This window comes from Peromyscus eremicus, chromosome 7 (genome assembly GCF_949786415.1).
Source record: "Peromyscus eremicus chromosome 7, PerEre_H2_v1, whole genome shotgun sequence".
In the NCBI taxonomy this organism is placed as follows: domain Eukaryota; kingdom Metazoa; phylum Chordata; class Mammalia; order Rodentia; family Cricetidae; genus Peromyscus; species Peromyscus eremicus.
The window spans coordinates 22,418,123-22,444,381 of record NC_081422.1 but is presented as its reverse complement, the minus strand read 5'-3'; the positions used below and the strand labels follow the sequence as shown (position 1 = coordinate 22,444,381).

The 26,259-nt window shown below is 50.0% G+C and overlaps 2 protein-coding genes across 2 annotated transcripts in view; one reads left to right on the top strand and one right to left on the bottom strand.

The window, feature by feature from the left end:
• Positions 1–14,199, top strand: part of LOC131914822 (beta-galactosidase-1-like protein 2) — a 43,348-nt gene extending 29,149 nt beyond the window's left edge. The window contains exons 8-19 of the mRNA XM_059267536.1: positions 2,534–2,604; positions 5,524–5,608; positions 6,774–6,911; positions 7,502–7,582; positions 8,066–8,172; positions 8,686–8,826; positions 9,107–9,178; positions 9,399–9,477; positions 11,195–11,282; positions 11,618–11,729; positions 12,128–12,244; positions 12,539–14,199. Coding sequence (XP_059123519.1) covers positions 2,534–2,604; positions 5,524–5,608; positions 6,774–6,911; positions 7,502–7,582; positions 8,066–8,172; positions 8,686–8,826; positions 9,107–9,178; positions 9,399–9,477; positions 11,195–11,282; positions 11,618–11,729; positions 12,128–12,244; positions 12,539–12,625 — 1,178 coding nt within the window. The 3' untranslated portion in view covers positions 12,626–14,199. The remainder of the gene's footprint in view (positions 1–2,533; positions 2,605–5,523; positions 5,609–6,773; positions 6,912–7,501; positions 7,583–8,065; positions 8,173–8,685; positions 8,827–9,106; positions 9,179–9,398; positions 9,478–11,194; positions 11,283–11,617; positions 11,730–12,127; positions 12,245–12,538) is intronic.
• Positions 14,200–19,594: 5,395 nt separating this feature from the next.
• B3gat1 (beta-1,3-glucuronyltransferase 1) lies at positions 19,595–25,756 on the bottom strand. Its single transcript, XM_059266728.1, has 4 exons — positions 25,615–25,756; positions 21,137–21,645; positions 20,178–20,474; positions 19,595–19,681 (listed from the first exon to the last, which is right to left on the bottom strand). The coding sequence occupies exons 1-4, from the start codon at positions 25,724–25,726 to the stop codon at positions 19,595–19,597; spliced, it is 1,005 nt and encodes a 334-aa protein (XP_059122711.1). The 5' UTR covers positions 25,727–25,756.
• Between the last annotated feature and the right edge of the window lie 503 nt (positions 25,757–26,259).

The following is a 26,259-nucleotide window of genomic DNA, read 5'->3' as shown; positions in this document are numbered from 1 at the left end:
TCTCTCTCCACCCCCCGCCTTCTCTTTTTTGACTTTGTAGTTCAGGCTGTCCTCAAACTCATGATCCTTCTGCCCTGCCCTCCTGAGTGATGAGGTAATGGGCCCATCCTCACTTTTGTCCCCAGCCTTATCACTCCCCAGCTCTCCTAGCAAATGTCGTATCAGAGATCTCCTTAGCTCCCATCCTGTACCTCCCTTGGTTGTAAACATCTTATTTGTTCCTCTCCTTAGTTCTGCATGCCCTGACTTTCTGTTACTATTATGCCCAGTTTTTGAGGGGAGATGAAGCTCTTAAGACGGGTAAAAGAAGTGAGCGGGAGCCTTTCTCTGTGGGGGTAAATGGTGCCCTGGGGACTGTGAATATCAGGTGACACCATTTTTAAACCACCATGGAAGCAGCCTCTGGCTTCTTGCACAGCTATTTGAGGAACAAATGCAAGGAATGTTAGGAGGCCCTTGCCCAGGAATCCCCTCCGGTCTGCCTTCCTTCCACTCCAAACCCTCAGGGGCCCAGAAACTTGTTTTCTAGAGTGTGTGAACCCCCTGAAGGGATGGACAGTGGGGAAAAGGGCTTGAACCAGGGGTGGGGGGATGCCTGTGGATGGAGAGGGTCCCCTCGTGGTGCTCAGAGTGGAGGAAGGACTTAGGGACAAAGCCCACTCCCAGGCCCCTGCTGTCCCTCCAGGGTTGTCATTTTCCCAGGCTCTCCGGGGCACTTGGCCTGTGCTCTCACCCCTTCTGCACTCACACCCCTTGTATTCTCACACCCTTTGTGTGCTCACACCCCTTGTGTGCTCACACCCCTTGTGTGCTCACACCCCTTGTGCGCTCACACCCCTTGTGCGCTCACACCCCTTGTGCGCTAACACCCCTTGTGCGCTCACACCCCTTGTACGCTCACACCCCTTCTGCGCTAACACCCCTTCTGCGCTCACACCCCTTGTGTGCTCACACCCCTTCGCGCTGACACCCCTTCTGCGCTCACACCCCTTGTGAGCTCACACCCCTTCTGTGCTCACACCCCTTGTGTGCTCACACTCCTTGTGTGCTCACACCCCTTCTGCACTCACACCCCTTCTGCGCTCACACCCCTTGTGCACTCAACCCCTTCTGCGCTCACACCCCTTGTGCGCTCACACCCCTACTGCGCTCACACCCCTTCTGCGCTCACACCCCTTGTGCGCTCACACCACTTCTGCGCTCACACCCCACCCCTTCTGCGCTCACACCCCTTGTGCCCTCACACCCCTTCTGCGCTCACACCCCTACTGCACTCACACCCCTTCTGCGCTCACACCCCTTGTGTGCTCACACCCCTTCTGCGCTCACACTACTTCTGCCCTCACACCCCTTCTGCCCTCACACCCCTTGTGTGCTCACACCCCTTCTGCGCTCACACCCCTTCTGCGCTCACACCCCTTCTGTGCTCACACCCCTTCTGCGCTCACACCCCTTCTGCGCTCACACCCCTTCTGCGCTCACACCCCTTCTGCGCTCACACCCCTTCTGTGCTCACACCCCTTCTGCGCTCTCACTCCTGGCAGCCGTTGTCCCTCTCCTTTCTTGAAGTGACGAAGCCTCAGGATGACACGGCCTGGCTGTGTGTGTTCAGCTAGCCCTGTGCATTGGGCTGACTTTGAGATTTCACAGTTAAACAGGCTTCCCAAAAGGCGTGGTTAACTTGAGGCAGGGAGGGTTCTAGTTGGAGGATCTTCCCCTGTGGGTTACTAGAGGACAGTGACATCACAGCGTAATGTCTTGGTGTGAAGGGTCCTGAGTCTGCAGCCCTGCTCTGCTGCTCACAGATTGTGGACCGTGAGGGAAGTGTCTGTACCTTCAGAGTCTTAGCTTTATCTCCTTCACTCGTTACCAAGGCCTGATATCCTGGATGGTAGCTGGGGCTGGCCAGCCTGTCTTAGTCACCCCTAAGCCCATTTATCTGCAACTGGCCATTCAAGTGGACAGTCAGGAAAGGGTCCTTGGAGTCAAATTCTACAGCTGGCTGTGGCTGTGGCAAGGTCATGGCCACCAGCCAGCCGTAGCATTTTTCTTGAGCATGCATTTCGCTTATGGAAAGCTGTTTAAAATTCTGGTTAAAATTTTAAAATAAGCACGTTGTGGAATAGAGTAGACTGAAGTCTTATCAAGAAATGAGACCTGAGTTTTCATCGAGATCATTACCCTCGGTGTACAAAGGCTTTACCATTGCCCTCGGAGTACAGTGTAGAGCTCAGGCTCTGGATCCTATGTCAGTAGTTCAGAGAAGCCTTTCCTCTGCTTGCGGACATTACAGTCAGTCAAAATCAGATGCAGAGTGTGTGGCTCCGCTCTGTATCGAGCAGTGGACTTTCCAGAAATAACAATATAGGCCAGTCTTTTGACATCACAGGAGCTAACTTCTAATGGGAGGTGGGAAACAATGTCTGTGCTAGCTATTTCTTTTTATGCCGGTGGATTGAAGATTTGGGTAATTCAGAAAGTCTTTGTGACTTCAAGACTGTGCTTTGTTTTTCTTTCTCTGCTGCCTTCCTAGTGCTGGCCACCATCAACTTACAGTCACAACAGGAGCTGAAGGAACTAAACAGTGTTCTCATATCTATCCAGGTAGGTCTGGCCCAAGGGGTGCTGTGGATCTTCTAGCTTGAGTGCGAGGATTCCACATGCCTGCACTCTGCCCAGAGTTCTGTGATGGGGGAGGACTCTTAGCTCTCCCAGCCTCTTGGCTCATGCCACATTGCTTCCCGGCTGGGAGGGAAGCAGCTTAGAAGTCCTGCTCTAAAGTTTTGCTGTGGAGACTGACGCCATCCAAATGTGCTGTGTTCTGTTGAGAAAAGCACCTTTTGACACTTTTGGCTTTTTATGGACTCTGCAAGACCCAGCCTTGCTTTGGGAGATCGAGAGAGAAAAGACACCTCTTTGTCCCATACCATGGAAGGTATCCTACCTTAACTTTTAGGGCCTCGTTGGCACGGGGAATGTTTCTGTTATCCATAGGGCAGGAGGCCTGGTTGATTCCAAGTTGAGAAAGAGAGAGTTTCTGGGTGTGTTTCAGGTTCTTCCCATTGATGGTCACACACAGCCCCATTCTAGTTGATGTCTCTAGTTTGTGTGTCTCTCCTAAACAGATAGATGTGAGTGGGGCCAAGCTCTATCCCATGTGAAGAACAGAAAGCACATGCCAGCCTGGTTATCAAAGGGGGTGAATGCCCCAACCTGCCCCCACCAATTACATCTCCACCATGGTCCTAGTGTGAAACTGATGTATGGACAATGGATAGATGCCTGTGGGGATACTGGGCCAATGGTGTGGGCAGACTTGTGGTCCACTGAGTAGATGTTTGTTCCAGCTGTTGACCTTTCAGAGTAGGGATAGTATCCTCAGGTACACTCATATGAAGTAATAATAACAAGTAGGAAGTACCTTGTAAGGTGAGCATGTATGTATGGTGTGACTATTCCTGTGGTGTTGATGGTGGCCAGAAGGGGTGGGAAGGCTCTTAGGAGGAGGGCAGGCCTGATCGCTGGTAGACTTCCCAGAGGGGAGGGATAATGCATGTACACGTTTGGGTTCAAGTGGAACCCTTTCTTCTCATCTTCTTTCTCCCAGTATGTCCTGGATCTTCTCTCTGTCTGTAGAGGTGCCAGGTCTGTCTTACTTCATGACTGATTGTAGGGCCTCTGTCCTTGTGGGGTCTGTAATCTACCTGGGGAGAGAGACTCGTGAGCTAGTGTCTCAAAGTGGCTAGGCAGAGCTGCAGTTGAGGACTGCCAAGGGAAGTGCAGATGCTGGGTGCTGCTTAGGATCCACTTGGTCACTGTGTTGTGGGACTCGGGACACACTGTTTGGCTCCTCTCTGTTTCTTTTAGTTGAGTAGGTTTAACGAGAGTGAAACTTAACTTGAATAAGGTACTATTTGAAAAGTACCTCATGGTACTGTGATGGAAGGAGTGTCTGTGCTGGTCCCTGGAAAACTTGCCATGTCAGTGCTGTGGCTGTCCCATCAGCAGAATGGCACCACTGAAGGACTCTTGTATAGTCCCTGACATCTGCCCTTACTTACATGAGTGGTTCTGTCTCACGGGCTTCATTGAACGGACACTCTGTACCCCGGCACTGGTTAACTTTGGGGTGTTCATTAGTCCTCACGTGTGTGCCCAGTGAGGAGATAACTCATGCTAGAGATTTTTGAGTACTTCCTGTATACCAAAGATTTCTATGCATCATTTCACCTAATTCTCCTAGTGAGCATGGGTGCTAGCTACTGTTACTGTTACAGCTATCCATGGTCAAGCGAACAGACAGAAAGTGGATAAAGCACCCAGAAGATGGTCAGTTTGGGGTTGGCTGCACCACATTCTGCAGTGAGATAGCTTGGTCCATGCTAGACATTCCTCCCTCCCTACACCACAGAAGAACTTAAGCAAACAAACCCACCGTTGGCACTGGAGGTTGTTGGGATTTAGGACTTCCACTCTGGCTCTCCTTTTGGGGTGACTTAAATGTGTGCACAGTATGGCCTATCTTGGGATGTAGATAGTTTGTAAAGAAAAACAAAGCTACCACCTTGCTAAAAAAAAAATCTTGTGGCTATGTTGGCTTTTACCCAGAGACAATTGTTACCTTCTATGCCGTGGGCTACTAAGTATACCCCCATCTCTCTGAAACATGCTCTGTTGCTTTATGCAGTTTCAAATGTCAGGCCAGTCCTGAGAGAGGATACTTAATCAGCTGTCACTGAATAAAGGAGGAACGCTTCCTGGCCCAGAGCATGAAATCTTAGCCAGTGAGTCTTTCACACCTACCCAAGTGTTTTCAGCTTTGGCAAACACGGTGGAGCTGAGCATAGTCCCCAGATGATTTCTGTATGCACAGAGGAAGCCGATGTCACTCCAGTGTTCTGAAGTGACAATTAAGACTTGTTCAGTATCTTCGGGAAGGTCTGAATCCAGACTGCAGCAGTACAGCTTGCACTTAGTAGCTGCTCTGTCAGGACCTGGTCCTCTGGTTTAGTTTTAGAAACTGTTGTTTAAGTCAGAACTTAAAGAAGACCCATTCTGAAGCCTCTGACATCCAGATATGGGGAAGCAGCAATTTTGGTGTGGCTGCATCTGTGATGTGACTCTCGGGTGTACTCATTCAGAGTAGGACATTCTTCTTCCCTGGTAGAGGATAGGTGAATGTTGTCTTGAGCCAGAATGAAATCCAACCAGTGTTGGAAAGGGCATCCAAGGCAGTTGGCAAATTCTGATGAAGTCTTAGTTTGAGCCTACACTTGTGTCTTCTTGCTAGCACCCATCATATGCATCCTCAAAAGCACAATAAACACCAACTCTGGTAGCCTCTTCCACATACCAGCAGGTGGTGAGGCGAATAATCTTTATCTATGCTGTGCACCTACAAGTCTCTCAGGCAAAGGGTGGATGTCCAGGGAGGACAAAGGTACTGGGGTTCCTTCCAAGAAGGGTGCCCCTCTTTCCCTTTTGATTAGACAGTCTGTCTAATTCTCATTTTGTGGTACCCAGGGGATTCAACCGAAGATGGTGATGGAGTACTGGACAGGGTGGTTTGACTCATGGGGTGGCCCCCACAATATCTTGGATTCCTCTGGTGAGTGTTTTATTTTGCCTACATCTAATATGTACGTTTACCCTGAGTAAGAATGTTTTACATTCCCGACCCTGTGTATGGAGTTGTAGGATGCTAGGTTCCTGAGATAATTTGTGTTCATACTCAACTCTTGGTATTTCAGAGTCTTGACTTGAAATATCAGTAGGGCTTTTGTCATTCCTTTTCTGTGTTTTTGTAATTAGAAAAGTAACATGCCTATTTGCAAATATCTAAGAAAGGTAGGGAAGTTTAAAGAAGAAATAAAGTCCTCGAGTCCAGATCAAGCATTTTGATGTATTTAACAGTGTAGGCAGCTCATAGTGTAGCTGCATCTGTGTATAGACAGATGGAGCTATAGATGGATTGATCATGTCTTCACACACACACACACACACACACACACACACACACACACACACACCACCCTATACTGCTGAACATAGGAATACTTGGAGTAATTGGGCATCACTGTCTTAAAGGATTTGAAGAGCCCCATTGTATTGATGACTAAACCACTATTTAGTGACCCAGTTCCTTACTGCTTAGTTTTGGGTTTGGTTAATTGAACACTACTTAAGTGAGCATCCTTGAACATCTAGTTTTGTACACTTGGCACATATATCCATATAATAAAGAATAAATTGCTACATCAGTGCAGTTTTAATATATGTATTTACCATTGCCCTTCATAAAGCAGCCTACTGGCCATTATTAAATGAAAGTACCCATTTCCTACAGATTCATCAGTCAGTACTGAGTATTAAAATGATTTTTTAAAAATTTGCCAGTTCACTAGGTCAGTATAGAGTTTGCATTTACTGTATGTATCATATAAATATATATTAATTGATCTTTTATTTTGTTGTCCAATACTCTCTTTGCATATCATTGACTCATTTCCTAGTTAAGGGAGGACTTTGGGATATAGGCAGGACTATTGTGTAATGGGGTCCCACCTATTTTGCATTTCGGAGAGCAGCCACTGGGTAACATGCCAGCTGGTAGTGTAGAAACAGCCTATTGGCTACAGATTGTCCAGGGAAAGCTGAATGACCCAGTGATGAAATGGTAGGGATTGGGATGTGAGGGAACCAAGAGGCCTCACTGGGGCTTCCCTTATGCTCTGATTCATTCTAAACATCACTCCTCCTTGCTCTCCTTGAAGAGGTCTTGCAAACAGTGTCTGCTATCACCAAAGCCGGCTCCTCCATCAACTTGTACATGTTCCACGGAGGCACAAATTTTGGCTTCATAAACGGAGCTATGCATTTCAATGACTACAAGGCTGATGTCACCAGCTATGGCAAGTATCACCACTGGTTCTCCCTGTTTTTTCCCAGTGTAGGGCTGGTGCTTTTGAGATGGAGAGTCCTTTAGAGACAGTTTCCAGCTTTTTTCGTGTCTTTGGCTGTATAATGTCCAGGGAGGGTATAGGCTTTGTCTGACCGTTACCTCGAGATGTCTAGGGCAGTAGGTGCCTGTGAACGGCTTGCTCTGTTGAGGGATCTCTTTCGAGGACCAGGGGAGGGAGGCAAATCTAGAGTGACAGGGATGGAGATAGCCTTCCTCCTTCTCAGACCCTTGAGAAGGTGTGATCTTGGCCTGCCTCCTTCTGATTGAGTTTACCAGGAGCAGAGGAGATGCTCCATTGTATCCACTTACAGTAAAAATTTAGGATCATGCTGTGCTCCTGGGTACTTTTGTAGTATTTAGTGCCTACCATATTTTGACTGAATGATTCACAGTAAAGGTATTTTTCTCCATAATTGCTGGTTTGAGGACTCTGTTCCCCGAACCCAGTTCTTCCTCCTCCTTTCTTCTTTTTTCTTCTTCGTCCCTTTGCACTGTTCTGGGGCCAGGAGAGGCTGTGAAAGGTCCCTGGGTGTCTTGCAGACTATGATGCCATACTGACAGAGGCTGGAGATTATACTGCCAAATACAGCAAGCTTCGACAGCTCTTTGGAACCATCTCAGGTACAAACAGGCAGCAGATTCAGATATCCACTTGGGGACATGCTTTTGCCACGAGACCTTAGAGTTTCTGCTGTCTTGCTCTCCTGCCTCAGCTCCAGCTGATCCATATTCAAGAATGTTCTAGACTACCAGGAATGTAGCTCAGTGGTAGAACTCTTGCCCAGCATGCATAAGGCCCTGTGTTCCACCCTGAGTACTGCCAAAACCAAACAAACATTCTAGACACAGAACGCTTGAGAGACTATTTTCATCATGCTGTGTCTCTTGTATTTGACTCATCTGAAGCCTCTTTATGACATATGGGAGACACGAGGAATCCCTGCCCTGGCCCACGCCTCATGTTCTAGAGTAGTCCCAGCACTGAATGGGGCCTGTGGTTGATATTGGTGTCCGGATGGAAGGAGGACAATGGACTGTGGGTGTGAGGCTGCAGGAGGTAGTGACAATGGAGTCTTTAAGGGAGGGCCATGGTTCCTGTTGCAGGTATCCCTCCACCTCCTCCACCCGAGCTCATTCTTAAGATGACCTATGAGCCAATGAGGCCATCTTTCTACCTCTCACTGTGGGATGCTATCCTGCTCATGGATGAAGTAAGTGCTGCAGGCTGGGCGTCAGGGAGAGTTACCAAGCGACAGGACCCAGGAACTTTCCAAATGGGGTTCTGGGAACCAGAGAGCTGAGTGAAGAGAGTACAGTGGTGCTGGAGTGGGAAGTGGGAAGGAATAGAAGAGCCTGAATTTGGTGCCCCCTCCTTTAGCCTCGGGGGGGGGCAGGTCTGGGCCATGAATGGAGTGAGGAGAGGAGGAAGGGATGATCCTTCCCCTGTGGAGAGGAGAGAGGATACTTGCTGTCGTTCATTCTTTTGTGATGCCGTCATGATAGTGGCTTAAGGATTCCAGTAGATTGTAGGACTCTAGTGAAGTCTCCCTTTTCCTGTTGACCTTATTTCTGTGACTCTAATGGGCTGTAAGTTTAAGCTCGTAAGAAGGCGGGATAGGAAAAAGAGGCTGGAGAAACCTTGCGTCCTGTCTCTCCCTGCTCATGTGAAGTCTTAGAGTTAGGAGCAGCCTGGCTCCTGTGCTTTCTTGTGTCTTCTTATGTAGCCATTCAAGTCTGAGATTCCTGTCAACATGGAGAACCTGCCAGTAAACAATGGAAATGGGCAGGCCTTTGGTTATGTTCTGTATGAGACCACCATCTTTTCATCTGGCGTCCTCAGTGGCCTTGTGCGTGACAGGGGACAGGTAGGAGCATCTCCTCTGCACTCCCAGACTTTGTAGTGACGAGGCATGGCAGTACACACCTTATTCTCTGCCTCATAGCCAGTGGTTGCCAGTGTGTAAAACTGGCTGTCGGCACTCGCTGGAGATTGCATAGTCTTCCCTCATAGCTGTGATGCTCACTTCCTCCATACCTGCCCAGCACCTTCATAAGGCCCCACAATGGTCCTTGTTTTATTGTTTAGCAGAGGCCCCTCTTATCTTCCTCCCACTGACCATGATTTTCATCTGTTCTCTTTGGCAGGTCTTTTTGAACAGAGTATCCATAGGATTCTTGGACTATAAAACAACGAAGATTACTATCCCCTTGACCCAGGTTTGTTATCCTAGGGAGCTGGGCGATGGCTAGGAGTCAGAGAGGGAGATCAGGAAGCCAGGAGGCTCCATAATTAAAAGCTGGAAAGAGAAGGGCACACCTAGCTTTCTGACCTGCTGGGTCCCATTCTCAGAGCACAGAGAAGGCCCGGGGAACGCAGGGGTCCCCAGGTGTAGCTGGATTGTCAGGCAACGATAACTGGCCACTGTGTTCCTGACAGGGTTACACCATGCTGAGGATCTTGGTGGAAAATCGTGGGCGAGTCAACTATGGGAATAATATTGACACTCAGCGCAAAGGTGGGTCCTCGGATAGACCAGGAGAAGAGGTCATCACTCTTCAGGCTTGTTTATCTGTTTGCCATCGGCTACATCGACAGGCCACTGGGGACCCTTTCAGGAGGTGGTTTATGGAGGCCTGTTGCAGGGAGGTGGACTGTGGACCCCACAGCAAGACAGGTGGATCATGGAGGTGTATTGAAGGGGGATGGTGCCTGGTTTACCTGCATATAAGTCCTAGTTAATGGGTCAGGAGGGTTTGGCCACTTTCCCTTTAGTGCTTCCTAACTGTATAGTTCGTGTGCCCCTGGAAGAGCCTCCGTAAGCCCTGAGTTGGCCTCTCAATCTTTATACCGAACTCTACTTTGGTGGGGGTGGGCCTCTCTGCTTGTAGGGTTGTGGGTAAGGAGCAAGAAAAGGGAGTCTCCTGGAGTCTGTGGAAGAATAGAATGCACGCCTTCTTGGGCCTTCACACTGAAATTCCGTTCTTCATCTCTCTCAGGAAAACTCATAGGCAGTGCTCTGGGCTCAGGAGGAGGCCAGACATGCAATGAGCAGGCTGCAGTTTGTTGCCATGACCCTCCAGGAGCACCCTCCAGGACACTTGCCCATGCCCCTGGCTTTCTGAATCGTTAGACTGTAGTCCCTTTCTTTTCCCTGTCTGCTTATATGTGGGTAGTTTGCAGAGCAGTCTAAGAAGGGAACTAAGTTAAAATAAGATCTTCCTATGCTGAGGAGGTTGATGACATCCCCTTTCTCTTTCCTTCCTCTGCATTTGTGGTGGAGGGAGCATTCACCTCTCTTTCCTGGTCAGGATGTCAGCTGAAAGCCTCCTGCACATGCCCAGAAAGTAATGTGGCCTCAGCCCTTGGGGCTTCCTCTGCAGAAGAGCCTCAAGTTAGTTACTATAGCACCATCTGTCAGCATCCTTATAGTGCCACATAACAAAGTAGCACCATCTAGGCCGCCATCCTAGACCCTCAGCAGTTCTCCAGGATTTCTCCACAGGCCTGAGCGCCTTCCTTAGTCTTCCTTCTCTGGACCCATCTTACCTCGGTGTTCTGCAGTTAAAGACCTGTCAGACTGTCAGTCTTTATTTCCCAGAATCTTGATTGAGTGTGCCCGACCATCTGTAGACTCTGCCCTCTTGTCCAGTTCAGTGTTTGCAGTCCGCAGGCCTTCCCTCCAGAAATACATGTGCTCACACGCTTGTCCCTGTCATGGAGGCTGCTCCAGGACCAGCTGTCTTCACCCTTAAGGTGCTGGGCAGCCACTGTTCAGGTATGCAGCTGCTTACTGCTGGACACCGTCATGATGTTATCATTTGTCTAACCTTAGGTTGTGTGGAGAGTTTCTGGCCGAGTGACCAGGCCTCTTAGTCGGTGACCCTCACGATACCACCAAGTTCAGGCTCTCTGTCACCACTGAGCCACACCGCCCACTGAAAGAGGCCAGAAGCCAGATGTTACACACGGGTACCTTAGCTTTGTCACTGTCCTTGGATGCACTGTGCTTTATGACAAATCCTAGGGCTTGGCAAGCGGTGCTCTTGTTTATTGCCACTTTTTTGACATCTCAAGGGAGGCTTAAGTCCAAGAGCAAAATACCTTAGGCAGCGTATGCTTTGGGAAAATCCTTGCTTCATTTTTCCTGGAGCATCTCCACAGCCTTGGCTGCAGCCCTACCACCTGTCTCCTGATTTGGGGCTTGCTCATCTTTCTTTGCCCCTTTCCTCCAGGTTTAATTGGAAATCTCTATCTGAATAATAATCCTCTGAAAAACTTCAGAATCTACAGCCTGGATATGACAAAGAAGTTCTTTCAGAGGTGGGTCCCTGTGAGTCTGGTATATGAGGTCATAGCTAATATATAGCAAGAGCCAGGAGTACCCTGGCCTCCCTGCCAGGATCCTGCAGAGTTATTAACAGACCCAGAGGCCAAAGCAACCTACCTAAGGTGACGGATAGGAACAGCACTAGACCATGTTTCCAGACTGGGAAATGCCCATCTTTCTATCTTGCTGCCATTCTGTGACCTGGTGGGGGTGTGTGTGGCCTCCAGCCTTGCTGGGGGAAGGGATGTGCCTTAGGAATTAGATGCAGGTCTGGGAGCAGATGTGAGATGGTCCTTTCCTCCTTCTCCTGCTTACATCCTGTCCTTAGGTTCATCGCGGACAAGTGGAGTCTGATTCCCAAAGAACCCACCTTTCCTGCTTTCTTCCTGGGTGCCTTGTCAGTTGGCATTTACCCCTCTGACACATTTCTGAAGCTAGAGGTTCGTAGGACCCCTTTCCTTTCCCGCTCTCCAATTTTCTTGGGTCTCTGAGCCCAGTTGGCTTGAATGGAGTTCTCTGTAACATGTGGGCCCAGAGGCCTCCTTGTCTTTCTATGTTGCCCCATATGATAGGAACCCTGCAACTTCTCTGTGGCAGAGGAGTGGGCTCAGAGACAAGTGGTACTTGTCAGTGTGTGGGTTCCTATGGATAGTCTGAGGTTAACCACCCTGACTGGGAGGCTCACCGCAGTGCGCTGGGTTGCCCTATGTGGGTGTCAAATGTTGGTTCACTGTGGTCCCTCAGGAACATGGTCTGTATCTCACTGTGTCTGTTTCTGGTGTGACTTTACCTTTGGGCCTCTTGTAGTAAAGCAAGACCTTCCCTGTTTTATTTCAAGGGCTGGGTGAAGGGGGTTGTATTCGTCAATGATAAAAACCTTGGACGCTACTGGAACATAGGACCTCAAGAGACTCTCTACCTCCCAGGTGTCTGGCTGGACAAAGGACTCAACAAGGTGGGAATGGTTTGAGGCTCCGTCCCTTTTCCTTGGAACTCTCTCCCCATCCCTGTTCTCCCTGCTAGCAAGTTGCTTCTCTACCCCTAAAATGCTTGGCCAGGGAGTAGGAGAGGGTGGGTTTTTCAGCCAGCCTCTTCTTCCCCTTTCCTTGGTGATGGAGGATGCACTCACCCCTCACTGCCTCCTTCCACCCTCATTCCTACATCCTTCCTTCCTTCCAGTCCTGCTGTCTCATAGTGCTCTCATCTGTCTACAGGGTAGACCTCACAGCCCAGCCCTTGTTTCCCACAGGTCATCATTTTCGAGGAGACAATGGCAGGCTCCGTGGTACAGTCTACTGATACCCCCTACCTGGGCAGGAACCAGTATATTAACTGAGCAGCAGTCCCAGCCTTCCTGCTGTGGCTGGCAGCTTCCTTGCCTCCTCCCCTACAGGACAGCCTTCATAACTAGCAACCTCCGGGAGCGAAGGACTAGTGTCAACTCAGTCCAAAATCCTAAACCTGAGGGGACTGAAGAGAAGATGGGGTAGTGTTGTCTGGGATACCCTCAAAATGAGATGGCTTCTCTCCTGGTTTTGTGGTTGGGTCCCTTTCTGCTCCCCTGATCTTTCAGGGGAGGCCATAGAGCTGTCTCCGAGGATGGAGTATGTAGTTGTAGCACCTTCCAAGAAGGTGCTGAAGCTGGGTGGGTACTGCCCTCTTCTGGAAGTGAAAGCCTCACCAGGCCAACCTGCGAGATACAGGTAGGCTTACTGAACATTCCTGGCAGGGCATGGCCACATCCCATAGAGCTGCTTTGTGCTCCTGACTTTGTGGCTTTGCCATTGTTTGTAGAGCAAAGAGGAAGCCTGTCTTACTTGAGTCAACTTGATTTTATTTTCCGACTTTCCTCCAGCTAGTTCTGGGGTTCTGGAAGAGACATACATCTTTCCCTTTTCATTCTGTCCCATGACATTTAATCAGTGGATAAGCTGAGCTTAGGAGAAATAGACATGTTCAGTACTGATCATCCTAAGAGAGCATTTGCTATTGTCCTGAGTGAGGAGGAGTATCCCCAGGGAGGAACAGCCTCACCAGGTGAGGAGCTGGGGATTTTAGCAGAAGTCACCTCATATCCATGCTCTCTGGAAGGGAGTGGCAGAAGGCTCAGCTGAGTGGCACTGGGCAGCTGCCCCCGGCCCCACAGACCCCATAGAAGAATTTGGGGTTAGCTACAAGGCCACAGGTCTAGCACAGGCCTCGTCTCCAGCTCAGCTGATTCTTTGAGCACTCTCTTTCCCCTTCCTGACAGCAGGGAGGAGGGAGGGCAGCCTGTCCTCTGTCATGTCGGCTCAGTCCAGATTGAAGGCTCTTGTTCTAGGGATCAAGTGCAATGGCTTGGTTTGGGTTTGCCACCCTAAACTGCAATAAATCAAGAGATTTGAAGCCAGTCTTCTTTGTGGATGTCTCCAGCTTGTCTGTGCCACTCTAAGCCATAGGAGAAGGTGACCCATAAGGATCCAGACACTGATGGTACCCAGCTGGTAGATGGCACATGCCCCTGACCTCCTACCACCTTTCCTGACTTCAATTTTCCTTGAAGTGTCATTGCATTAAGAGCAGTCCATTCTCATTCTGGTGGCCTAAGAACATTCTAGAAAGCCAAAATCACACTATATAAGTTAGCTATAGGAGATAGTCTTTCTTCATAAATTATATCTAATATGTACTTCTCCAAGCTGGTTACCTTCAATAGTAGTGAAAATCCAATAAATCCAATCGCATACATCTATGAGCACAGTGTTCATAGAGAAGCCCAGTGAAGAAGGGTTAGGCAAGAGCAGGGTGAACGGAGGTTCACAGGCTAGCAGGCTGGCTCCCTGGGTGTGGCAGAGCATAGGGTTTGTGCTGAAGTCAAGATGTGAGGCCTGGTGTGCAGCCAGCGAGCTAAGAGCCCATTGACTTACTTGTGGGTAGAGCCCATTGACTTACTTGTGGGTAGTCGTGGGGGCACAGCCCATGTCCCACTGGGTCTGAGAAACTGAGTCTTTTTCTCTTTCCCACTCTCTGTCTTTTTTAGGTGGGGTCATGTTATGTAGCCCAGGCTGGCCTTGAACTTTCAGTTCTCCTGCCTTAGCTTCCCAAGCACTCTGAGATTATAGAGTTGCTTCCTGTGCCCAACTCACAGGAAGCTTTTTTTTTAAAGCTCTTTATTTGTTTTAAAGTTTTAAAATAAAATCATGTGATTATTATTATTATTATTATTATTATTATTATTATTATTATTTATGTGTGTGTGTGTGTGTGTGTGTGTGTGTGTGTGTGTATTAGGTGTGTGTGTGCCACGCAGTACAAATGGTCGGAGGGCAACCTCCTTGTGGGTCCCGGGGAACAAAGTCAGATTGTCAGGGTTGCGGGTGAGTATCTTTACCCACTGAGCCATCTGCTGGCCCGTCAGAGGAGGCTTTTTAAAGTGCAGGTTGCGGACGGTGCCCCAATTTTACCCACCCTCGCCAGTTCCTTCTGTGATGTCTGGGGACATCACACATCCAGCTAAGATGCAGACGAGTCCAGGGCTGCTTGAGGAGAGCCAGCGCCAGAGAGCCGTGTCACAGTGTCACTTTGTCTTACATTACATAAGAGCGGGCTTCTACAAAGCTGTGTTAAGCAGGGCTGTGTGACAGGCAATCCGAATAGGAAGGAATCTTACATAGCATCCTTCTGACTTACAGTTTTATGCATACACGATCAGGTATGTATTGGACTTGTCAAGATAAGGTCTTTCTTTCTTTCTTTCTTTCTTTCTTTCTTTCTTTCTTTCTTTCTTTTTTTTTTTTTTTTTGTTTTTTCTAGACAGGGTTTCTCTGTGTAGCTTTGCACCTTTCCTGGAACTCGCTTTGGAGACCAGGCTGGCTTTGAACTCACAGAGATCCGCCTGCCTCTGCCTCCCGAGTGCTGGGATTAAAGGTGTGTGCCACCACCGCCTGGCTAAGATAAGGTCTTTCTGTAGCAACCCTCTTCTCTACTTCCCCAGCATATGTCGGCTGACCTTAGTTCTCCAGAGTTGACTAGTTTATCCAGATCCTGTGTACCATGTACCCCCATCTCCATCCCTCCAGAGTACCTCTCCTTTACCAGCATCCAAACGCCATGAGACTCTGCTCATTCATCCTTTCTTGTGTCTACTCACTGTGTGGGGGCACACCTGTGGGATCTTGACACCAATACTCTCCAGTGTCCGGTGTCTGTTCCCATCCTCACTGCGGGTACACGGACATGACCCTCACTAGCTGTTGCATGTGCACGACGACGAGGTCAGAAGCAGAACTCCACTTTCCCTCACGTGACCTCTCCTGCTCTTTGTCCTGGGCTCCTGTCTCCATTGCAACCCAACCCTTTGGGAGCATGCTCGGAGTGTGGCCACTTCTCTGCTCCAGAGCTTGCGCCCTCATCCCATGCACCATCATCCTGTACCTGGTTTATTGCAGGGGCTGCCTCCCCACTCCCCTGCCTTGGCCCATTGTCCTCAGCACAGGAAGCAGAGTCAGTTCCCTCAGTGGCTCCTGCCTTCACTTGGAGTAGAAACCAGAAGCTTTAGCCTGGTTTCAGAGGCCAACTGATTCTCGGCTTTCCTTCTGACTTGCCAACCACATTTCCCATGCCACCCCACACCCCTCCCTGGCCCAGTCAGTGGCAGTCACATTACTCTTCCCCCAGCCACGAGCTATAGGCATGAGAAGCACTCTGCATGCAGTTGGGGACATTTCTCTCTTATCAGGATTGTCTGCATCAGCTGCATGCTGGCATGCTGCTGTTCTGCTCAAGGTCCCCACATGAGGGAGACTTTTCTTTCCATGCTTTATGGAACTTCAGCCCATCCTACTGCTACCCCCCCCCCATCTTCCCCAGAAACTCTGCTCTTCTTACAGCACCTCACACCTGAAACGCTACATGAGTGCCATTGTCTGTCTCCTGGGTTTGGTGGGTCAGCCCCATGAAGACTGCTGTGTGCTGGCTCCTAGAAGAATGTCTATTCATAGCAGGCATCTGACAAATATTTGTTGGATGGTTAAATTAATAAACGAGACTAAAATAAGGCAAGGCTGAAGAGGATTACAACTGTTAAAAATCATATTTGACTTTTAATTTTGAAAACAAATTAAATAGAGTTAAATTAAAACAGCCCAGATGGCGCAGCAGCTTGGGCTCCACCCTCACAGCAGCCTCTGCCCATGGAGCTCCTAAACCCCTGGCTTGACTCCTCTGTGGTGGGGCTTTCCAGCGAGGGAGCAGGGAACAGCCTGGGTTTGGAGAACAAGTTGTGAACATGGACCCAGTTCTGATCTGTCACACATTCATTCTCAACGAAGGTGGAGGCTGCAGTCCACCAGGGTCATAATTATAAATAAATACACATGCAGCTAAGAGAGGATATTAGATGAAAAGAACTGAGCTAGCATCTGCCCAAAAATAATAATAATAAGATCCCCATTTTGTTTTTCCTTTTCAGTTTCCTAAAAAGGAGCGCTGGGTTTTGGCTAAGAAGGCAGCCTCAGCAGCTGGTTTGACCTTGGCATTCACTGTCAGTTTCTATGAATGAGCAGTAGAGTGCCCAGACATAAATCCACTCATCGGATAGATGCCCTGTGCCCATTTCCTCCCTCTCCCATGCCACCCATTTGATGCCAAGGGGTCAATTTCCAAAGCAACATCCCAAGTGTCAATGGTTGGGGGGAATATCCTGCAAGGTGGCTGTGGGATTTAATCCCATCAGATGGTTTCCTGAAGGCTGTGGGAAGTAAAATCCATTTCAAAATAGGCAGCCGATGCTATTCTCTGAATGTTAGATGTGTGGACTGAGTCCTACCCACCCAAGAGTGGGTTCTGAATGACTCTTGGGCCTGTCCTAGAAGTTTTAATGGAGGGGGAGAGCTGTTAGCGGTTAAAAAATAAACACCTCTTCAGTGGGCTTGTGCCCTTTCCTTTTCCCCACTTGGGAGGAACATTGTGCTTCCAACTTGTAGGAGCTGGAGTGAGATGACCACCAGAGGGTGCCAGCCAGCCAGAGCCAGGGGCCTCTCAGGTGCTGGGCACCCAGGCAGCTGTGTCTCTTGGATGGGTGGGGGCAACAGCCTGGGCATACTGTTTTCTCTGGGGTGGAGAAGGGGCAGTGGGCACGAGGCAGGCTGGCTTGGCAAGCTTTCCCACTTTGTGTACGATAGAGTGATTTCCAAAGCAGTGAGTGTGTGCTCGTCTCCTTTCCTTTCAGTGTTCAAACATTTCCCGCTCTTGTCTTGAGTCCCCTGCTCACGCACCCCTCACAGGAGTCAGTGCAGGGAAGGGCTGTGGTTGCTGGGCCTCACTTTCTCAGGAAGAGCTCTGCTTATCTATTACTGTTAGCTCCAGTCCTGAGGTCTGTGAGTCTCAGGTTCTGGGAAGAGGGCATTTGGCCTCCCCAGTCCAAGCCAGGCAAGGGGCATTGCAGCCCAGGGGTATTGGAGAGGCAGTGTGGACATTGGGGTGACGTGGTTCTTAATCCAGGTCAGTCATGACCTGTGCTGGCTCGAGGCCCACCACCTTGCCAATTCTGGCACAGGAGGCTTGAGGGACATGGGAAGGGGCTTTGCTCTCCCACAGCCTGAGGTACAGGGGGAGCTGTAGGTAGGCCCAGGCTCCCCCGATGCAGGGCTGGGTGCCAGGTGGGATCCAAGACAGCCTTATGCCCTGTAAACATGAACCAGAGGACAGCCAGAGGTATTTCTGATTTGGGAGCAGCTCTGAGGAAGAGCAGGTGTGAATGAGGAGTGCTGGGGCACCTTCATGCCCCGGTCTGCTCTCTGGTCTTCACAATGTCCTGGCTGGGCACATGCTGTGTAGTCATGCCGGGCCCAAGAACAGGGTGCTGTGGAGAGCCATGCTGCACTCGACAGTGGGGTTTTCTGACCTCCCTCAGCTCCAGCATCACTCCGAGGCAGGGTCACCTGCTTACACAGCCCCATCAATGCAGGGAGCTTCCAAGGAGGTGTGCTGAGCACGGGCTTTGCTGGCCGCTGGAACCCCCAGCCCTTGGGTCTCTTAAGCCTTTGGCCATGTTGAACAGGTCTGGAATTCTGTGCTTAAATTCTCTGTTTTTTTATCCTGGCATCTAGCTGAGCTTTCTTGGAAGCCCTCAGAATAGACAGGAGGTGATGCTGCTCCTCAGGAGTCTGCCTCTGTGTGACTATCAGCCATGGGAGAGGATGGAAGGCCAAGATCAGGGTCTGAGAAGGAGATTCCTGTGTGGGGAGAGTAGGAACAACGCAGGTATCAGCCTGGGGCAAGGTGGAGCTGGGGCAAGCAGGACAGACTGCTCAACCTGAGCCCCTAGGGGACTCCACAGAGCTTCTCTGGGTTCCCCTCGGAGACTTTTTTGAAAAGCAAGTGGTGGAGATTATTCTAGTGACCCAGCGAGGGCAGGAGGTGGGATGAACCTCTGTCCTGACACATTCTAAGAGGCACTGGCCAAGGACTTTAAGTTCAGGGATGACTCCCTCCTTGTAGTCCCAAGGACATGGTGGCTGCTGGTGTCCTGAGACAAAAATCAAAGTATTTTTGTCTGGTATGAGCCCCTGGATCTGTGGCTGGGTCTGGAGTAGTGAACCTGGAAAGTGGTGCTCCCAAAAGGCAAGATCACAAAAAGCCCCTCAAAAACACTTAGCTCAAGTGGGCTAATGTGTCACTTTAGGCACATCATTGAGCTTCTTTTCTGAACATCACTGTCACCCCTAAAGTGTAGGTAAATCTGGTGGCCTACCCCAATGGGATTTAAACACTCAAAATGACGAACTATTACATAGGGTTTGTGTGTGTCACAGGTTGATTCCAGTGCCCTGGCAGCCCATTCCACATATAAAACAACCAGGAACAGAGAAGTGCCACCAGGTTGAAACAGGGAAATGGTAGCTTGGCAGTGGTGTGGGCTCTGGGGTTCCGGCTCAGTGAGCTCCTTCATCTGCTACTAAAAGCCACAGGGCCACTGCTCTGGTGTATTGTGTCCTCACCACAGCTCTGTATCTGAAGTAATCCACAGAACCAGGTGAGAACTTCCCTCACTGTGGGTCACACATCACAGCCAGCACGGCCATCACAATGAGAGAAGGTGATGCTTGCAGGAGGACCCAGCTGTGTGCATGAAAGCTGCTGGTTAGTTGGTGGGGGCGCAGTGGGAAGGGGACTTTGGCCACGCTTCTGCCCACATTGGTCTTGTCCTCCCACAATTAAGGAGCAAATGGAAAAGCCCTCAGAGATGGAGGCTGTATCCCAGACTGGTGCTGCTTGTCCAGTACCCTGGACACTCCGGCCTTCTCTCCTACCTGCATACTCAGTCTCAGATCTCCACCGAGGGGTCGGTGAAGCCCTTCTTCCCCTCATTCACCAGCACTGGCTTCTCGGTCCGTGTATGCCAGACCAGGATCTGCGTGGCCAGAGACACAAAATGAGCGGTGCATACGCCCAGCTTATTCCGCCACCTCCTGGCTCCCTGCCACACCCTTCAAGTATTTACTCTGTCTTTTCCCTTTCCACCATTGCCCCATCGAGATTTTTTAACTGTTCTTTATTTCTATCTATGTACATCTGTATGCATGCCTATGTACATTTGTGCATATGCTGTGCATATGTTCATGTATGCACGTGCGCACTTACCTTAGTGTATGTGTGTGTATACTCAGCAGGGGTCATGGAACACAGAAGTCTCTATGGAGAGCCAGTGATCCTTGGGATTCCTCAGTAGAAACCCCTCCCCATCTCCCTGCTTAGCACTGTGGCCACCTTACAATAAGCTACCATCCTGGGTGGGGACGGTTGACAAAGCTATATTGAGGCCTCTTCTTCCCCCTGGATCTACAGAAGGTCTAGAGGTACCTGGGAGTGCTTGCCTTACTAGCCATCAGTTCTAAAGAGGGTCTCACCTTGGTGCAGTTTGCTGCCTTGGGCTCCAGGTCATTGAGGGTGACAAGTTCTCGAAGGAGGCTGCTTTCCTGGTAGCCTCCCTTCACACCACGGAGCTTGAAGTAGGCCTGGCTTCGCTGTAAGATGAGCCGCAGGTTGACGGCAAATCCAGCCATGTCTATTGCAAATGGCCGGTGGGGGTCGAACACTGTCTTCCAGCCAACCACCTTCCCTGCCCCATTCACCCTTGGGGCCTCATACCGAAGGCCACCAACGAAGGCCACAGGCCACACAGACACCCTCCTTGTGTTGCGCATCTAGAAGGTGAGAACCTGAGTCAGGATATGGGTCTAAGATGAAAATGCTACCCATCCCCACAGGAGGTAGATCACTTCATTAGATCACTTAATGAGTGTATGATGTGTGTGTGTTCCTCCCAGTTGGATCTCCAGACCTCCTGCCACTGATCTCTAGAGGAATCTCTAGATGAATCTTACCTAGGCATTCAAGACATCTTTTAGCCAAGATGTTGGTCACCTTCTCAATATGGCCTGATGACAAAATCTTTCGATCTTGTCACTTTAAAAGCTGAATTGAGCCTCTCTTCTCAAAAGTTAACAGGCACGCTCAAACTGTCCACCCAAGAGGTTTCTGGTGGCCATGTTAAGTGATCCCATAAAGAGGTCTCTTTCAGAGAACAAACCTCCAAGGCCAGGACTAGGGTTTGGGAGCCACAAGCCTCAACAGACTTCCTTTTAATGGGCTGGGTTCCTTTAATCTATTCTGAGGTTTACCCATTTCTTTCCCTGGCTCTCTGCAGTGTGAGTGAGCCCAGTCTGAAGTTTCCCGTGTGTGTCTATGTATGCCATGGTGTCCCCTCATGGGGACTACCCTCTGCTCCTCTCTTGGTCTGGACCCCACATCCTCCAGTCTCCTTGAACCCCACCCACCACGCTCTCTCCTCTGGTCCCTAGTGCACCTCTTCAAAGAGCTCCAGGCTGTAGGTGTTATCATCATCGGCGAAGTACACTACGCCTGGCTGAGTGGAGTTCCGTGGGAAGGTCTCCCGCAGCCAGCGCAGGGCCAGGTTGCGCTGCATGGTGCCCCGTGGGATGCGAGGGTCTCGGGCATCACCTCGCAGCTTGTAGTTGCGGGGTGTCTCCACGTGCAGGTGTGTGTAGTTGAGGCCAGTGTCGCGCAGCAGCCGCGCTGTCAGGGGTGTCCTGCGTGGAGCGTCCTCCACCACCAGCCAGTGCAAGTTGGGCACGTGCAGCAGTGTGTTGGCCATTCGCGTCAGCTCTGCCTTCTGCACCGGTCTACTGTAGGTGGGCGTCACCACGTGGATGGTGGGCAGCGTGTCGGACCACGGTGGCGGCCTCGTGTACACGTACTCTGTGCGCACCACCTCCACGATGTCTCGGTCGGACATGCAATACTCCCTAGGGTCTGCACCGGGTGGTGCCTCACGCCGGGGGTCACTGCCCTCATCTGCAGAGGTGGGAGAAGGCGGTGCGGGGAGGGGGTGGGGGACGAGGGCGCTGGCCTGGCTCTGATACAGGGCTTTCAAAGTCACCCACCCTTCCAAGACAGTCCTGTCCTCTGCCCCTCTGAAGAACTGCTTCCATCTTTAGACCTGAGGTTCTAACCTGTGGTCCTGGCACTCTCATGAAAATTTTTCTGGTTTCGATTCCTGGGATGACGAACAAATGACCCCCGCCCCCCATCATATTTAACATGCCTGTAGTTATTTCGATGCAGCTGGCCACCTTCCAGTCATCTATCTCCAGGTCCTCAATGCATCAGGTTTTAAATGACAGTGTCCTGACTGTCACCTCCAAAGCCTCTGCCTCATATGTTCTGTGGTGTGGATTCCACTGAGCCAGGAAGTGGTGGCAGTGGGGTGGCTACAGCACAATTTGAATCTCAAAAGGAACTTCAGGGTTCCCACCAACCGTCTAGTCAGGTGAGACCTCTCTCTCCTGTCCTGTGCAAGCCGTTCTTTGGACTTCGGTACACAACATAGCATTTAGCTACTGCATTTGGTTCCAGTGGGTTTTACTCATAGTTACCAGTAAGGTAACTTGAATCCTGAATGTTATTTGAGTTTAGATATTCTTCCATTTTGGTTAGAGACTTGTTTAGGTTTCTCAATTAGTCCGATGTCAATCTCCCAATTACTACATTATTATTATTATTATTATTATTATTATTATTATTATTATTATTATTATTGATGTTGTTGTTTTGGTTTTTCGAGATAGGGTTTCTCTGTGTAGCTCTGGCTGTCCTGAAACTCACTTTGTACACTAGGCTGGTCTTGAACTCAGAGATCCACCTGCCTCTGTCTCCTGAATGCTAGATTTAAAGTATGCCACCACATCCAGCCTAATTAGAACTTTCTAGACACATTCATAGATGTGAAGAACAGTTCTCTTGTCCTAGCATCCAGTAGTTTTGAATCTGCACCCCAAGGATGCCACAAGGGACAGTGACACCTGCAAAAGCCCGTCCTTTGGCCACATGCTCACAGCCTGAAGGGGGAGCCATTACTTCCTTAATGTTGTGAAAGTAACCTGTTTCAAGTTGGAGCAGCTCTGAGGACCAAGGATTTCTCATATCTGGAACATTTTCCTGGTTGGGGAACCCGGCAGGCCCATTGCTAGGAGGAGCAGTCAGGGCTGTTGGCATTCTCGTTTCCATCAACTCCCCGACCTCCAAGTTATGCTTCTGGGCTTGAAGGATTCATGAGTCAGACACAGTGTAGTGCTCACTGCTCATACGTATCTCAGTAGGGATGGTAATGGCCAGAGGGCAGACTTGGAAACCTAGGCTCAGACGCTGCTGTTTGCTGTGACTAACTGCATGGTCTAGAACAAGTTTATTAGTTTCTGGTGCCTTGATTCCAGTGGCCATAAAATGGAGCTAATAATACTAGCTAATGCTAATAGCATCAGTTTGATGGAGTTATTGTATAGATAACAACACACATCAAGGGCTTGGACCACTACCAGCACACCTACTCCTGTGTAGGATACTAGCCAGCCTGCTTTCTTGTAGTTCCACGTATTTATGTGAGGATGATATGAGAAAGCCACATGGAAGGGCTGGCATGTGGACATAGAGGATCCTGGGCCATGGCTCCCCTGTTCTCGCCTAGTGTACTGCCATCACCATTAACAACAAGGCTTGCAAAGTGTGGAGTCCAGTGCAGATGAACCCAAGTGATCCACGTTTGTCTCCTAGGGACTGCTCACAAGCTAATGTTGCAAGGGACATATAGAGTCTGCTACCCAGGCCATAGATCAAATGCTGAGTGAGTGGGGAACAGGAAGACTGACAGAGATGTAGTTCATCAAAGGGGACTTTGGGGTTTAATTGAAAAGAAACAATGTTAAGGAAAAGGGGATAATGTCCAGGATATTCTGAGCAGGATGCAAGAATTCATTTATCTGGTAGCCAATAGTATTTTGGAAACTGGGGTTGAGGGTGAAGATTCGGAGCCATTTTTGTACAGCCTTCTGTTCTCCAGATCATCCTAAATAGGTAGAAGACCGGGTCCTGGGGAAGTTCTCCACAAGTTAGGGCGTGGCTCCACCCTGTACTCTGTCCTTCCCCCTGGCTCCAGGGCTTTTTGCCAAGCCTGAATCCTAAAAGGCTCTTGGTGAGATGTCTCTGACCCTCACTCTGCCAAGAGGACGACAGACATTATGTCATTTTATATATGGTAGTTTTAACCCCTCTGGAATGATGTAGTCACAGGATAACAGTGATTCAAAACTGACAAGCCCCAAAGGGAGGCACTGGGGTCATGAGCAGGGGATGACATCATGTAGAGACCAGAGTGCCCCAGCAAGGGCGGAGGGACCACAGGACGACTGGGGAACTGCAGGGAGGTTGAAGCACTGAGTGCATTCCCTGGTGGAGAGCAGAGCATGGGCTGTGATCTGCATGCTGTTGTAGCCCCATCAGTTGAGGTCTCTGACTATAGCTGCTCCCAGGCCTTACCACAGAGCACCCATCTGTTATGGGAAGGACTTGGGTGCCTTCTTCTTTGCTCCCAGGAAAGACAGTGCATGTTGCAATGGGAGAACTGCCTGCCCGGGATTGTCACAGCGAGGTGGGGCAGAAGGTAGCTTTAGTAAGACTGAATGAGAGGTAGCTAGATGTGGGAGGCAAGGAAGGTCTGAGGGTGGAGGGTCGGGTGTGAGTGAAAAAGAGGACTCAGGACTCAGAGCCCAAGGGGCATTGTTCTAATCCCAGCTTTTCCCCTTGCTCTTGGGAGACTCTGTCTCTTCAGGCCTTTGCCCAGATAGTCTCTTAAGCAGGAAAAAGGGGGGCAAACGACTTGCTGTTCTTGGAAGGTTCTGTAGCACAAATACAAACTGGGATATAGCCCTATAGGTACCGCACTTACCTACCATGCAGCAAGCCCGGGTTGCCCCTCAACAACTCAAAATTAAAGCAAAAACAAGAACAAAACCCCCTCACATTCCACAATAGAGGTCAAGACTCTGCTCCTTCCTTAGCACCCCTGTTGAGTGACCCATCCTTAAGTACTATGGAACTGGGTATGCATGTTTGTCTACACATTAATCCTGTTTTAATCATTCAAAATGTGACACTGCTTTGACAGTTCAGAGCTTTGTGGACTTTAGAAGGGTCTGCCCTTCCTAGTGGTACCTAAGAAATAGTAAACAACTGACCACATTCCTGCATCTTCCTCAGACAACCTACAAGCCAATCTTCCTCTGGCCTAAATCACCCAAGACCCAAATACAGGGCAAGCGAACCCGCCCTCATATCCAAAAGTCCACAGAAATCATCCAATCTATCCACTTTTGAGCCTGGCATGGTGATGTGTACCAGTAGTCTCAACACTTGAGAGGCTGGGGCAGAAGGATTGCCAGGAGTTTGAAGCCAGTCTTCGCTGCACAGTGAGTAGTAGGCCAATCAGAGCTATATAGTAATACCCCGTCTTGAAAAAGGACACTCTGACCATACCGTCCACTTCTCAGCCTGCTTAGCTGCTCATATGGCCTTTTTCCCTTTTTATCTGAAATGACCACATTATAGGTTCTGTCCCAGCTTGCTTCACTCTCTCTGCTTCCCGCCCCAGGGCCCCAGTGCTCCCCCATGTTGCCTTGCGTATCATGGTATACCCACTCCTCTTGAGAACCAGTGAGTCACAGATTGCCTTTTCAAGCCAGGTGGCTTGCTGTCTGTCTGGATTGTGTCATACTTGATTGTAACAAATCCCAGGTACTTAAAACAATGTGTGTGGGGAGATAGGGAGCGGAGGAGGGGGGGGCGGAGGAGGGGGAGGAGGAGGCTTTCAGTGGAGTCTTAGAGGGCCCAAATTCCCCCAAGGTAAGATCAGGGCCCAGGTGTAAAAAGAATGATAGCAGGATAGCTTTTAGGACCCGAGCCAGGCCAGGGTGGGAGTGGGGTTGGGCTCACCCTTGTGCACAGCAAGCAGAGGTGCGAGGCTGCTCTGGTGCCAGACGGTGATGAGCAGAGTCCAGGGAAGCACGATGAGGACAATCGCAAGGATGTCCCGTCTCTTCGGCATCTCCAAGGCTGGCTGCACCCACAGCTCCTCATTACCTGAGCGATGGTAAGGTCAGGGGAGAGTGGCCACGGAGCGCCGGCGGCGGCAGCACAAAGGAGAAAAGAACAGGCATGGGCCGGCCGGCCAGGCACAGGGAGGCAGAAGCCGAACACTGGCCAGTGACTCTCACCAGCGCTCACACCCACCCATTGCGGAAGCAAGTTTGCCGAGTCCAGCCTGACGGGAGTCTGCGAAGGGGCAGTAGTCCAGGGCAGGGTCAGGAACCTTCCGAGGCTGAGACCTGTAAGAGAGAGCAGTGGTGGATGGCCAGAATGTGGACACGGCTCACAGAAGCTAGCCTACTCCAGACCCACAGCATCCAGAGTTTCTCCACAGAGTATCCCTCTCCCCAGAGCCTTTCCTGTATCGCTGCCCGGGTGAATAAGCCTGTGCCCTTCCCTTCACATGTAGGCATGTACAAGAACAGTAGGATAGGGTGCCCAAAGACACAGACTTCAGAAACATATGCCTTGGTGTAATCCTAACTGACCCAT

Bases quoted from the DNA above. Each gene is read 5' to 3' on its own strand.
- B3gat1 (XM_059266728.1), bottom strand. From the start codon at position 25,726: ATGCCGAAGAGACGGGACATCCTTGCGATTGTCCTCATCGTGCTTCCC. The intron at 20,475-21,136 runs GTGCACTAGGGA...CTCACCTTCTAG, and splicing joins GCCTGGAGCTCTTTGAAGAG to ATGCGCAACACAAGGAGGGT. The intron at 19,682-20,177 runs GTGAGACCCTCT...CTGGCCACGCAG, and splicing joins AGGCAGCAAACTGCACCAAG to ATCCTGGTCTGGCATACACG.